The 14,562-nt window shown below is 35.1% G+C and overlaps 1 protein-coding gene across 4 annotated transcripts in view; it reads left to right on the top strand.

Moving 5' to 3' along the window:
* PTPRQ (protein tyrosine phosphatase receptor type Q) overlaps positions 1–7,239 on the top strand; it is a 203,362-nt gene extending 196,123 nt beyond the window's left edge. For 2 of the 4 annotated variants that reach the window (XM_034644219.1, XM_034644220.1), the window contains exons 43-44: positions 3,495–3,618; positions 3,860–7,239. In XM_034644219.1, the coding sequence (XP_034500110.1) occupies positions 3,495–3,618; positions 3,860–4,063 (328 nt within the window). In that variant the 3' untranslated portion in view covers positions 4,064–7,239. The remainder of the gene's footprint in view (positions 1–3,494; positions 3,619–3,859) is intronic. The other 2 variants (XM_034644221.1, XM_034644222.1) reach the window with 1 other exon arrangement.
* The last annotated feature ends 7,323 nt before the right edge of the window (positions 7,240–14,562 follow it).

The following is a 14,562-nucleotide window of genomic DNA, read 5'->3' on the forward strand; positions in this document are numbered from 1 at the left end:
TTACCTCATAGAATAGCTATAAGTTTATTCTAGAAGCACAAAGAACATCAGCCCTGCCATTTCCTTGTAATTCATTTGGACTTACATGATAAATATTACCTTCAATCCATAGTATCTTTGTAGGAATCTTTTTAAACCACTGCAATTTTATGATGGTTAAGTAAAACTAGGTAATGTAGTCCATATGCTTTTCCCTATATGCTGAAGGGAAACAAAGGAGTGAAGCATCACTCTTCCCATCACAAATGGAACCTAACTTGTGACCAGGGTTGACTTCCTGGGCGTGCAACCTGTGCTCAAAAGGGCACTGCCCTTGATTTAATGTTTGCTGTCACTGTCTTGAAAATCTTTAATACTTTTTGAAGGAGGAAACTCTCATTGTCATTTTGCATTGGGCCCATGAATTAGGTAACTTGTTCTCAATTATAAGGGTTCCAGTGTCAATCCAAATATTAACCATTATTAAAACCCAAATGCTTTCTTATTTTTGTTAACAATAAGAATAAACAGAAAGCTAACATTTTCCTCCCGTATCCCTAGATTACACATATGCACAGGTGCTCAGTGTTCTTGACATTGATCAAGACTGGTTGGCTCTTTTGGATAGGACAGAGGGTGGGACAGATCGGGGATCTTGTTTCCTTCTAGAAACTAGAGTCACTCTTCAGGTAATAAAAGTTGAAAATATTTTTGCTACACTCTATAAGTGGAACTGAACTTTGTGAAGACTGTGTTCAAGAATGCTTGTTAATAATTTCACACAATTTCGTACACAACATATGCTCTAAACTTCGTACATTATGCTCGTTTAACCAGCCCGAACAATATGTTACAGTTGGGTAAGGGAATGGAAAGAGCGTGAATTTTGAAGTCAAAGAATTGAGTTATGATTCCAGTTCAGCTGCTGAATTAATTGCTGGCTCTGTGACTTGTTTAATTAGCTTCTTTGAGTGATTTCTCTTTTGTAAAATAGCCTTGTTGTACTTCTCCCATGCTTATTGTCGGTATTAAATAAGAGAAAGTATCTACAGCACCAATCACCCAGTCAATGCCCAGCATGCAGTAAATATCTGACAGAATTCTGCTGGATTCCCTCCTTGCTGAAAAGCTGGTGCTGAAGCTCTCTTTCACCTGACTTCCTACCCAGAAGTTTTGCTCATTACCATCTTTTCTCTTAGACGTTAAAAAGGAAAATGACCACAGTCCTTGGCTCTGGCCCTTACAAACCAGTATTGCCTTGCACAAGAGTGGTTTCTTATTTCCCTCTGTTGCACTTGGGACTGATTGCAGTTTCGAGGAAGAACGCTGTCTCAGCACATACTACAGTAGCCGTGGGCAGGGCTGGGGAGGTGGGAACCTCAGAATATATTACCACTAAAGCGCCGCTCTGGGGGCATGGCCCAGACCCAGGAAGAAGCTTTGAGCTCTTTCACTGTCTACCAAAAAATAGTTCATAACAGCCTCAAGAACTTTCTGAGAGAATAGTCCTCAGTGAGGTAATATCCTGAACGGCTATCAGTTCCTCAAATAAGGGTTAATCTGGGATGAGTCCCTTTTCTGCTCTGGTTTTCCTAAAGATATACTGATGTGACGTCTTAGGGGAGAAGAAAAAAAAAAAACTAATATACTTGGGCTCCCTAGTTTTTTGCCAGGAACTTTACATATTGTAAGGCCTTTAAACATCACAACATAGGTGTTATGATCCCCCACATGAGGAAGCTAAACATCAGACAATTTTCATTCTTAAGGTACCGTGATTATCTAAGCCAAAACTGGACTTGAGCTCTTCCCTACCTCTTTGGCAATAACACACCATGACAGAGGGATTTTGGAAAATATAGTCCTGCCCTGTGAAGCTCAGCCTGGCCTGCTGGCAGAGTTTACACCCATCATTCTTTCCAGTGGAGAAAATGAGATCAGGACAGTCTGAAGCTTCACATATCAAATGTGACTTCAAATTCAAATGTGATTTTGTAAAAACTACCAAAACTCATCAATTCAAATGATTGTTGTTTTTAAAGAAATTGTATTGGGTCCATATATTTCTGCCAATAATGTTATTCATTGTGTGACATGTATTTAGAAAGCATATTTTTAGAATTACCCTGAGAAGTACTTTACTAGCAATTTCAACGTGTTTTCATTACTATATAACGACACTTCATTTCTTCCCAAAATTGAATCATGTAACTCGATCGTCCACTCACTAACAAAACTTAATCCCTAATGACTTCTAAATGTTCTACAAATGAAATCCTTCCTTAAATGGTAAAGGTTGGCTAGTTGTGAGAATTAAATGATACTGAGTCAACAAACATTTGTTATGTAACTACTACGTGCCAGGCACTATTACAGGTAATGGGAATAGAGCAGTGAATGTGACAGAGTTCTGCCCTCCCAGAACTGACATTCTGTTGAGGAGATGTTTGTGGAAGCATTTTGTAATTTAGGAAGAAATACATATTCATAATAGATATTTGTAATAGATTCGAAATAGAGATTCGTAATAGATATTCGTAATAATGATCAACAGCTTCTGAAGACAGTTTCAGTAGAGGAGTTCCAAAAAAGTTTTGAGATACAGTACCAATAGGTATGAATATATAGTCACTTTAGAGGACATCCTATTTAAATAAATTGCCAATATACATACATAAATTATAATATGTAATATATAAAGTATAAATATTTGGTTATGTTCTTTTAACATCAGTTATGTTTCCTGTGTAAAAAGGAGAGTGATTTTCTATGACTTAACCTTAAGTACCTTTGGAAAAGTCCAAACTCAGAAATGCTAACAGGTTATTGAATTATATTGAAAAAAACTTAACCTGGATGGTACTGAATTTAGCCTAAACATTCAGATGAAATGCTAGAAGTCCTTGTCCAGGACATGGGTGTTTGAATATTTCAGTGATCAGCTGCCTTGAACTTTCAAATAAAGACCAGATACTTGGCATAAAGTAGGCCAAATGTCAGGTGATCAACAGAATTGTCAAACATATTTTAAATGTGCTGATGGTGTGTAGATATGCTCACTCACAGATAATGAAAGCAAATTTATCATCTGCATTCCAATAGCCATTCTAATCATTCTAACAAGAAAACTATTTATAAGAAAAATTACTCATTTAGACCTAACAGGAAAAAGGAAATTCATAAACAGATTTAAATAACCCAATTTGCCACTTTTTTATAATCACAGCAAGCAAGAACAAATCAGCATGAGGTTTAATGATAAGAATTAAAAAAAAAAAAACTTGAAGCTACAAGAAGCCGTAGGAATTTAGAAAACCTGATGTTTGAAATGGTACAAAATCATTTACATACATGGTAAATTCTGTGCTTCTAGCTTAGCTATTTAACATTTTTAAATTCAGCATTACTCTTCACTGTAACAGTATAGCTCCCCTTTTAAGAAAGATAATTTTTTGAAACAATTTTTAAAAATCCACCCCACCCATTTATTTAACCACTCTTTCTTTGGTGTCTAGGCGCAGTATATCTTTTTATACCAGTGCATCCTGGATCTCCTATCAAGTAAAGGGAGTAATCAGCCCATCTGTTTTGTTAACTATTCAGCACTTCAAAAGATGGACTCTTTGGATGCCATGGAAGGTAAACAGAGGCAACATGTACCAATCTAATAGTGCACCAGGAGCGTTAATTTAAAAGTAACCACATGTTGAAAATGTTTTAGGAGCTTGGTTAATGCACATAACAAATTTTTATTATTTCTCTCTAATCCAAGTTAGAGTACTAGCCTCTGTATCTGCATTCTATTTTTGCCATGAAACATTTAAATCTTTTGAACTGGTCATTTCAGTTCTCTCTTGTGACATGTTACTTTATGTTATAGGTGATGTTGAGCTTGAATGGGAAGAGACCACCATGTAAATACCCAGACCAAAGATTACAACTGGAAGATATTTTCAAATCCCAGGGGCCAAAATTTCCCCCTCACTCTTCTGGATTGAAATGTGCAACCTTAAAGAAATCTCTATGTTTCTGTTACTGTGCCTTACTAAAGAATGGACATTTTAGGAATAGTTCTAGGAAATAGCTAATTCAGGATAGTCATTTTGTTTTGTACAAAATAAATATGTGTTCAAAATGTTTAAGAAAAGATATCCCAGAGATTTTTGAAGTCTTCCATACTTTTGGAATGAGCCAAATAGAAAATTATCATGATATTAGCATGAATGTTTCCAGGTAAATTTTCCCCACATATCGGATTGAACCCTGAACAAAAGTTGTCAATGTTGATTCGGTCGTGTTATTTTGGCCTCCAGGGTGTTAACGTTCCTTGTGGATAACTTCCAGGACTGTCATAATGATCTGTACTTCCATGTACACCCCTGTGTTTTGAATCCTCTGTTTTATGAGAGCTGAGATGTCATCTCATGATCTCCAACAGCTGAACAGTAACCTCTTGGCACTGCCGGGATTACTTAGCCTTTATACAACACAGAGTAGCTCTTCGGGGACACTTAGGGCTATTTAAGTTGCATTGTGAGCTTTAGTTTGAAAAACAAAAAGAGAAATGAAACAGTGCAATTGTTCATAAGAGGCTATAGAGTATATTCGTACTGTCTACATTTGTATCTTTTTCGGGACAAGTACCACTATGCTGTATAATTAAATACATGGTTAAACGTATCAGAGTATTTGTCTATTAGATATCTATTCAACCTAATAGTAATAGTTTTGAAAGGTCTCTTCAGTAGAAATGTAGGATGTATGACAAGCTCATAAACTGATGATGTGCTGCTGTACTGCCAACAGAAATTTCTGAATAGATTACATAAAAGGATCCTTTCTCATCTCGCAACATATCATGGAGGAGTGTATTTGGTGGAACTGCAAAAATGGTATTCTCCAGGTTGTAGCAAATTAGAGATTTTTTCTTAACATATTTCAATCTCCTTTTTGTTAATGACAACGTACTAAGTAAGTTTTGAACTATATGAAATTATTTTGTCATAGATTTCAATTAAGGATCATAACATGAAACAGTATCAATTATTCTATTTCTTCTATGATAAGAATTATACCTTATGGTTATTTCTGCTGGCATGTACATATAGGAAATGTGATGGCCAATCAAATTAAATTTTAAGGAATTGAGTTACTTTGCAGCATGATTTCAGAGGTCCTTATAAGTATAAATTTTATTTTATATCACATATTGAGATATAATTGATAATTACCTTGAATAATTTAATGCAGTAAATTATATGTAAGTACAATATAGTACTAGAGTATAATATATTTAATTAACATATAATCATTTCTCAAGGTAACCATCAGTAGTAAGATATTTTAAAAATCAAATTTATTACCCAAGAAATTAAGTTCTTTAATCTTATAAGCAGTCCTGCGTCTTGTTTTTTCATGGCAAAGCAGAGTTATAATAAAATCCACTATTGTTCCAACCAAGTTTATTCTATAGAAAGTTACAGAAAACAGTAAGAAATGAGAATTCTAAAAGATTTAAGTTGGAGTAGAAGCTCTTTAGTTTCCTTCATGTATCAGTCAATGAAAAAGTGTGGTGAGCCAGTACTTATTAATGTGGGTTTTTTGTATGCATGGAAGACAGACAGCCTTTGGAAAGTACTGGTGAGGTTACTTTTTAATGTATTAGATAATAAGAAAATAAACAGTTCAATCTACAAGCCAGCCCACTCTTTAAAATATCTGTATAAAACAGATGTGTACAGCATAGAGTTCCAGGTTTGACTCATGTATGTATGCATATGTGTCTGTACAAAACAAAGTTTTAATATAATACCTCTTCTAAAACAGTGCTAGTCAAACTCTACTGTGCATACACATCACCTGGGGGTTGTGTTAAAATGCAGACTCTGTTTCCATAGGTCTAGGGTAGGACCTGAGATTCTTCACTTCCAGTAAGTACTCAAGTGATAATACTACTGCCTGATCTCTGGCCATACATTGACTAGAAATCTCTAAAAAGACATTAAGATCAGAATAATTTCATGTCCACCTGAAATTATTTGAAACCTGTTAAAAAAAAAAAAAGCTTTGTCTTCATTCACAGAAAGAAAAAATTAGAACACCTGTTGAGTGTGTATCTCTCACTAGCTATATCACAAAACTATACCTAAAATTGAATTGAAACTCACATGTATTAATGATAGCTACATTTTCTCTTAATTATATTGTGAAACAGCCGGTGTATAGACATGTTCTATAGGTGTCTATTGCTACTAAGTGCAAATTAGAATAATGAGGAACATCTGTAACATTTTTAGATCAGATTTGTCAAAATACGTGAAGCACATGTACAATAAATGAGCAACATGTGTTTCATCTGAGCCAAAGGAAACTGGAGCCTCTCAGAATGGTTTGCCAGAGACGAGAGCAGCTGCGGTATCACCTCTACTTTCATCCTGCTTTAAAACGCATAATTTTCTTCTTGCAGTTTATAGGTGAAACGTATAATAAGTCTTTTGAAAAAGGCTAATTAAACCTTGCCCTCTTCATAAAAAAGATGACGATTCGCTCTCCACATCTGGTCAAACCTTAGATTTTAGAAATGGAATTTAAGTTCAGTGAAGTATGCATCCTCCAAACCCACAACATTATTGTGGCAAGTCCATTTTCACGCCAACTCCCAGAAAACTCACATGCAATTTTTGATGAAGCCTGGAACACAAAAGGATCTGAAATTCTCAACTGAATGAGATGAGAAATGAAAATATGAAAAAATAAATTTTATAAAGCATAATCATGGCAAAACAGATTGCCTTTTTAGGACAAATAATATTTCATGTTAAATGACTTCATAACTTTGCATAGAGTTTTCGTGTGGAAGCAGGAGTCATCCACCTACCAGCTCATGAAGATGTTCGGAGGAATAGATTAGATTGCACATACGAAAGTGTTTCATAAAAGTACAATGAACTCTGCAAAGTTAATCTTTTACCCAGACTGGTCAGTGTGTAATGTTTATTAGTAAGATAATGCATCTCATTTTTAGGTTGTATTATACTTTTTGATATTAGTACCATATTTGTATGTCATACCCTGTGTATGTTTCACATGCCCTTCTTGAAAATTATGGCAGTAATATCGACTTCTGCTAAATAAGACAACTGATGTTTTGTTCATGAATGATTTGAGCATCCTCAAGGAATTTTCTGGACTAAAATGAATAGAGACATGTGTACAAATAACATACAATGTGATTTGGAAAACAAGTCAATAAAATTTTGATTTTGGACATTTCAACTAGATATTCTGAATCAGTGTCTGCCATACAGTCACTTGAAAATTAAACTGTAACTTAATACGAGGTAACAAAAATCGTTATTCACCTGTTAACAATACTGTGCTTCTATTTTAATTTTCACTGAAAGTATTCTTGGATTGGCAAGTTATTGTAGTAAATTATAAACTTTTTAGAATACTTTTATATACATCATCCCAACTAATCCTTACAAAATCCTTTAAGATCTGTGGAGTCCCATACTTTATAGATAAGTATAATGAAAGTTTAATTGTTGTGCCCGAGACCATGTTTAGCAAGAGTGGGAGCTGCATATCATAATCAAGTTACTGAAAGTGGATGATAAAGATAGAAATTTTAAAGGCAACAAAGAAAATGAGAGACCCATTCAGGGATTCAAACGTAAGAAAATATGCTGGCTTCTATTCAGAAATAAGCCAAGAGACAATGCAATGAGGTATTCAAAGTGCTGAAAGTGCCTCCTAAATCTGATTAAAGGCAACTATAAAAAAAACTAGAGCTAATATCATACTTAATAGTGAAATATCGAAGGACCTCACCCCAAGATCAAGAAAAAGGCAAAAATACCCACCCTCACAACTTCTATTCAACATTGTAGTAGTGTTGCTAGCCATTACATTAAGGCAAGAAAAAGAAATAAAAGGGGGCAACTGGGTGGCTCAGTCATTAAGGATCTGCCTTTGGCTCAGGGCGTGATCCCAAGGTACTGGGATTGAGCCCCGCATCGGGCTCCCTACTCTGCTGGGAGCCTGCTTCTTCCTCTCCCACTCCCCCTGCTGGCTGTTCCCTCTCTTGCTGGCTGTCTCTCTCTCCATAAAATAAAATAAAATCTTAAAATAAAAAAAGAAAAGATAAGGTTTGTAAAGGAAGAAACAAAACTGTCTGTGTGAGTAGACATATGTGTGAGGAAATCCTTGAGAAATCAATTTTTAAAAAGCTGCTAAGTATGATAAGTAGCTTTAAAAAGGTTATGGGGTATAAGATCAAGATACAAAGATCAATTTTATTTCTATATATGATCAATTAACAATTGGAAATTTAATTAAAAATACCATTAACAATAGCATCCATAAACATGTTAAAGAATAAATTTAACAAAATATGTATACCAGATTTGATATACCAGATCTGTATACCAGAAATTATACTAATGAGAAGAATTAAAGAATATTCAAATAATTTTTAAACACATGTCCATGAACTCAAAAACTCAATATTGCTAAGATGTCAGTTCTCCTCATATTGATCTATAGATTCAATGGAATATTGATCTTTAAGATTTTTTTTTTTTATTTTAGAAAGATACAAAGAGAGCACGACGAGTGGGACAGGCAGAGGGAGAGGGAATGTCAAGCAGACTCCACGCTAAGTGTGGAGCATGACACAGGGCTCAGTCTCACAACCCTGAGATCATGACCTGAACCAAAACCAAGTTTCATACGCCTAACTGACTGTACCACCCAGATGCCTCTGGAATATCAATCTTAATCCCATAAGGCTTTTCTTTTCTAGAAATTGATAAACTGGTTTTGCAGTTATGTAGAAATGATGTAAAGACCTCAAATAGTGAAAACAAATATTAAATAGAGCACAGTTTAATGATTTACACTATAGATATAAAGTGTTTCTCATTAAAAGAAAAAATAGAAAGTCAAAAAATAAATCCATACCTATCTGGTCAATTGTTTTTCAACAAAGGTGACGGTAATTCAATGGGAAAAAGAGTGTCTTTCCAATAGTGTTGGAACAACTGGATGTCTATTTGGAAAAACATGAATTTTTATCTCTATCTTACATAACAAATACAAAAATTAAATTGAAATATAATACCTAAATATGATAATTAAAACTATAAAGCTTATAGAAAAGAAACTAAGAAAATCCTTATTACCTTGGGATAGGCAAAGATTTCTTAGAATACAAAAGAATGAAATATAATTAAAAATTAATAAATTGTTCTTCATCAAAATTATAACCTTCTGCTCTTCAAAAAGACACTATTAAGAAAATGAAAGGTCAAACCACAGGCTGGGAGAATGTCCCAAGAGACTTGTATCCAGAATACATGTATATTTACAGAATAATACACATACACCCACTGCCCCCAACACACACACACTCACACAAATGGCCAATACATGAAAAGTTGCTCAACATCATTAGTCATCAAGGAAATGCAAATTAAAATCCGAATGAGATCATCATACCAATAGAAGGATTAAAATTAAAATGACTGGTCATATCAAGTCATCTCAGCAAGGATTTAGAACAGTTGAAACTGGAAGTAAATGGTAGCCACTTTTGAAAAAGGTTTGGTAATTTCTCATAAAGTTACACATAAGACCATATTACCATTTTACCCAGCATTTTCACTCCTAGACATTTATTTAAGAGAAATTAAAATTTATTTCTTGAAAAAGACTTGTATTTATAATGTTCTTTTTTTAAAGATTTATTTATTTATGTCAGAGAGATAAAGAGAGAGACCATGCAAGTACATGAGTTGGGGGAGGGACAGAGGGAGAGAATCTTCAAGCAGACTCCCCACTGAGTGCAGAACCTTACGGGGGCTTGATCTCAGAACCCACGAGATCATGACCTGAGCGAAAACCAAGAATTGGCCACTCAACTGACTGAGCCACCCAGGTCCCCCTGTATTTAAGCTCAGGTCATGATCTCAGGGTTGTGAGATTGAGCCCTGAGTCGGTCTCTATGCTCAGCAAGGAATCTGCTTGAGATTCTCTCTTTCCCTCAGGCCCTCCCTTCACTCACACTATCTCTCTCTCTCTAAAATAAATAAATAAGTAAAATCTTTTTAAAAATGTATACATTTAAGTGCATTTTATTTCATGTAAATTACAGTTCAATAAAGTTGATTTAAAAAATAGGATAATGAAAAAGTAGTCACAAAATAGTTACAATATATCATTTACAGAATTCTTAAAAACACAACAAATAGTATGCATTTTTATGAGTTATTTCACATGAGAATCATGGTTTCCTCTAACATGGGAGGAACGTGGGTACAGCGATGGATTCCTATGGGATCAAGAGGATCCCCGGGGTTTCAAGTGCGTTTATAAATCTTGGTTTAAAATCTGAAGCATATATGGGCTATATGGCAACACAGATTTGTCAAAATTAAGTAATGAGTGAAAAAGTTTATATTATTCTTTAAAGTTCTCTTTGTATTTGAAATAATTCACACTTTTATAAACATGAGCAAATTTTAAAACTCTAAAAATATATTAAAGTGACATAAAATATTTATGTATTATTTTCACAAATCTATCAATGTGTCCCACTCTCCTGCTTGAATGAGCACAATACAGAAATATTTATTTACTCTTGTCATTTACCTACCGCATTCCCAAAGCACTAACAATTGGTGTTTTAAACATTAAAAATAAAACTTGACATGCTCCAAGTGCTTTCCACAGAATTCACTATGTTCTTACTCACTTAGTATTTATAACCAAGTGAATTGCCATGGAAGATATGATGAATTCACTTGCGGGACTTTCATACTGGAACACAGAGTTTCATGAGTCTAAGGACAGCACATTCATAAGTTGATGCGTGCTAACAGGATTCGTACTTATGCCTTGGGCTATTAGAAGTGTTACGTATTTATGTTTTAAAGAATATACTTAAAATTGTGATGTGAATAATCTGCATAAAATAGACTATTATAATTTTATTTATTGTAACTTAATAACCGCTGTCTTTATTGAATTGTTATTACGTGTCAGGCACTCTTCTAAGGACTTTACAATTATTAATGAATTAATCTCCAAGCAATTCTTGGAAGCAGGTGCGACTAACTGTGTTTTACAAATTAGAAATCAAAAGCAAAAAAAGATTAAAGAATCCGCCCAGGGTTACACACTAAGTAAATGTAAGAGTCTAGGCTCAAAGCCTAGATTTCAGAGGCGCAGTGTTAGCCACCATCCCCCAATTTATTACCTAGAGACCACTGTATATGTAATAGCTTTGATCTTCCCTAATTAGACACAGAACGTACACATGAGTGCTAGTTACTCCCATCTTCAAGAACAGAAGTTTTCTGATATTGTCTAAATTAGGCCACTTTATGCAAATTATTCACACCACATAGCCAGTGGTAGTGCTGGCCTTTGAACTCAGGAATCTAGTCCAGTCTTCTTTCTGTAAATTGCTGCCTCCTCCAGCATATATTTGATCCAAACCAAATTGCATTATTTGTTTTTCCAGTTCTTTACAGCTTGGTACCAGATTTATCTCCCTAGCTCTCAGCTCTGATCATTTCACTGATCTATTCAGTAGCCTTCATTGTCTGTTGAATTAAACTCATTAAAAAAAAATCCTTTCAGGGGACCTGGGTGGTGCAATGGGTTAAGTGCCCGACTCTTGGTTTCGGCTAAGGTCATGATCTCAGTGTTCTGAGATGGAGCCCGCTCCATGCTCTGCACAGAGACTGCTTGAGTTTTTCTCTCCTCCCTCTTCCCCCCCCCCACCCCCACAATCTCTCTCTCTCTCTCTAAAAATAAATAAGTAAATCTTTAAAAAATAATCCTTTCCCACAGTATTACTTTTTTTCTAGACCTAAGCCTAATGAGAATACTTGTGGCCTCCAAAAACACACCCTACACATTCCTAATACCGTGCTTTGGCTCCTACATTTTCCGAGTAGTTCTTATCCATTGGCATTCCCCACTTAAACTGGATTGTCAACTGCTTGTGCACAAGAACTCAGTGCTCTTGATTTTATTCATGTAGCATCTGCCATAACATCTTATATACGAGAGAAACTCAAACAAATATGTTCCATCGAAAGTTTGCCATAGCAGAAGTAAAATAATATCGCCTATGTGACAGTCTATTTTCCTACCAATGCACACATGCTAAAATATCTTTCTGATCAGGGAGCAAACACTGCGGGATCACAGATAAAGGTGGGAGAGCAGGGAAAACTGGCATACAACACGGTTGCTTGTTCAGGATTATCATGATCCAGAGTGAAACCGAGATCATCGTAGAATGCAAAAAGAAAAAGAAAACAAAAATCTTTAAAACAATTGAAGTTGATGAAAAAGAATTTTGTACATTTGGGCAACTTATTTATTCAAATGTAGCTTATCAACAGCCTTTTTCCCCCTAGATTATAAACACTTCAACAAACTTGGTTTCCCAGTTCACAGCAGTTTGAAAACTGCAGAGCCAATAGCTTATATCCGTAATACTGTGTGCGTGCGCGTGCACACACACACACACACCTTTCTATTAAAAGCACATACACCTTCAAAAGATAAAAATTCAGGACCATTTGAAATCCAGCATATTTCAATAGCTCCTGGATAGAACAATAATACCTATTGCAACCAAAGTCCTCTTTAAGAAAACACATTTTTTTTCTTTCAATTATATTTACCGTTTAGGGAGTCAGGAATAGGTTCAGCACATTTGTAAAGACCTTATCAAAATCAATTAGGCTGAAGAGGCAGGGTGAGGCAGTTTCAGAAGAAACTTGGAACAAGATATCCCACAGGGTGAGGCTGGTGTGGAGATGCAGGGGAGGTCTGGGTCCAGCTGTCCCTGTGCGCTCGCAGGGAGGCAGACGCCGGGTCCAGAGAGGACAGGAGTGAGCAACAGGTGGCAAACCAGGCTAGCGGGACACATGAGGGCGGACTAGTAAGAGGTAGCATGTCATAACAGGCAGGTGGAGCGAGGCTAAAGAGAGTCCAGGAACTGGCGCCATGCAGATCCAAGAAAAGGCAGAGGCAGGAAAGTGGGTCAGCATGGAGCAGGGTCCCACCTGCCAGCTGGATTTAGAGACAACTCCTTTCCTCAGAAACAGACACAAAGTACAGAGACCCAGGCAGGTGTCAATGACCCCTTATTTCCTGAAAATAGATAAATGATGATGACAGATAGTTGATAGATAGATGATAGATAGATAGATGATAGGATTATAGACATACATATTTATACACATATTTATCTCTATCTCTTTATCTCTCCATACAGCATGAACTCTAAATAAATGGTGAATGAATGAATGAATGAATGGATGAATGAATGTCTTAAGTAACTAGGGTATTAGATTTTAGAGGCAAAAAAAAATTATCAAAATGAGTTACCAAAAATACATACCAGTAATCTAACCAAAACAATAACAAAAATAACAGAAGTGAAAAATGCCATTATTTGATACAAAAATATTGTACCAAAAAAAATCTAGAAGATAGAAGTAAGTATCCTGAAAAGCTATAAAAGTAATAAAAAATCCTCTAATGCAGGTGACCCCAAAATAAATATGCCAAAACTACAAATAACCAATTAATGAGTGAGAAGATATAATGAGAAAAATTAGTTCACTGATAATGTCCAAAATATTATAAAGTACCGTGAGGTTAATGTATAGGGCATTTCTGAAGAAAACTATAAAATAGGGAAATCTAAAATATGATTAATTTTTTTGATAATGGAAGCCTATTATAAAGAACATGGTTCTTTTCAAATTAGATTATTTCAAATTTGTAAAAACTGCTTAAGTTTATCTGAAAGAATAAATAGTTGGAAAATAGGTTAAAATTCTTTGAGTAGTAAGAGTGATGGGAGAATTTTTCTTTCAGATATTAAGATGTTTTATTATCTAAATAAAGTATATTACTGATATGAGAAGCAAGTAATACCTCAATGAAACAAGTTTTTCTAACACAGACCAAGTTATAAGGTTTTAATATGTTGGTAAGGAAAAATCACAGTGGAAAAAAGTTATTCGGTAAATGATGAAAGGAAATTGGCTGCTAAGAAAGAAACTATCATGTTAAATTTACCCACCTCACCATTAACCAAAATGAATTTTGGAATGAATAAATCTTAGTATGTGCATAGCCTTATTTCCCTTTAATGACCATAAATAACTCCACTCTTTCGGGATAATCGCTCCCCCAACTTCTAATGTCCAGTGGATCATATCACTTCAACTTAAAACATTTACATTTTTTTCCCACAATTTACAAGAATTCCAAGACCTGTCTATGTCCCAGAAACAAAATCTAAAGTTTCGACTCTTGGGCCACTTTGAGTAACCTTACGTCTCAGTCCAAAAAATTTAAGGAAAGTAGTATATAATAAGATCTGTTCTAATTAGGAAGGACTGAATTTTCCGGATAATTGAAGCTTATCATGTAGAGCAAACTACCTGGTTCCCTGTGCCAGAGCCTTCACATCTGTACATCAGAAGCAGCTCCGTTTAACCAGAAAGACCCCCTTGCCCCAGACTCTGGGAAGAACTTAGTCCTTAC

The sequence above is a fragment of the Ailuropoda melanoleuca genome, chromosome 15, assembly GCF_002007445.2.
Source record: "Ailuropoda melanoleuca isolate Jingjing chromosome 15, ASM200744v2, whole genome shotgun sequence".
Classification (NCBI taxonomy): Eukaryota; Metazoa; Chordata; class Mammalia; order Carnivora; family Ursidae; genus Ailuropoda; species Ailuropoda melanoleuca.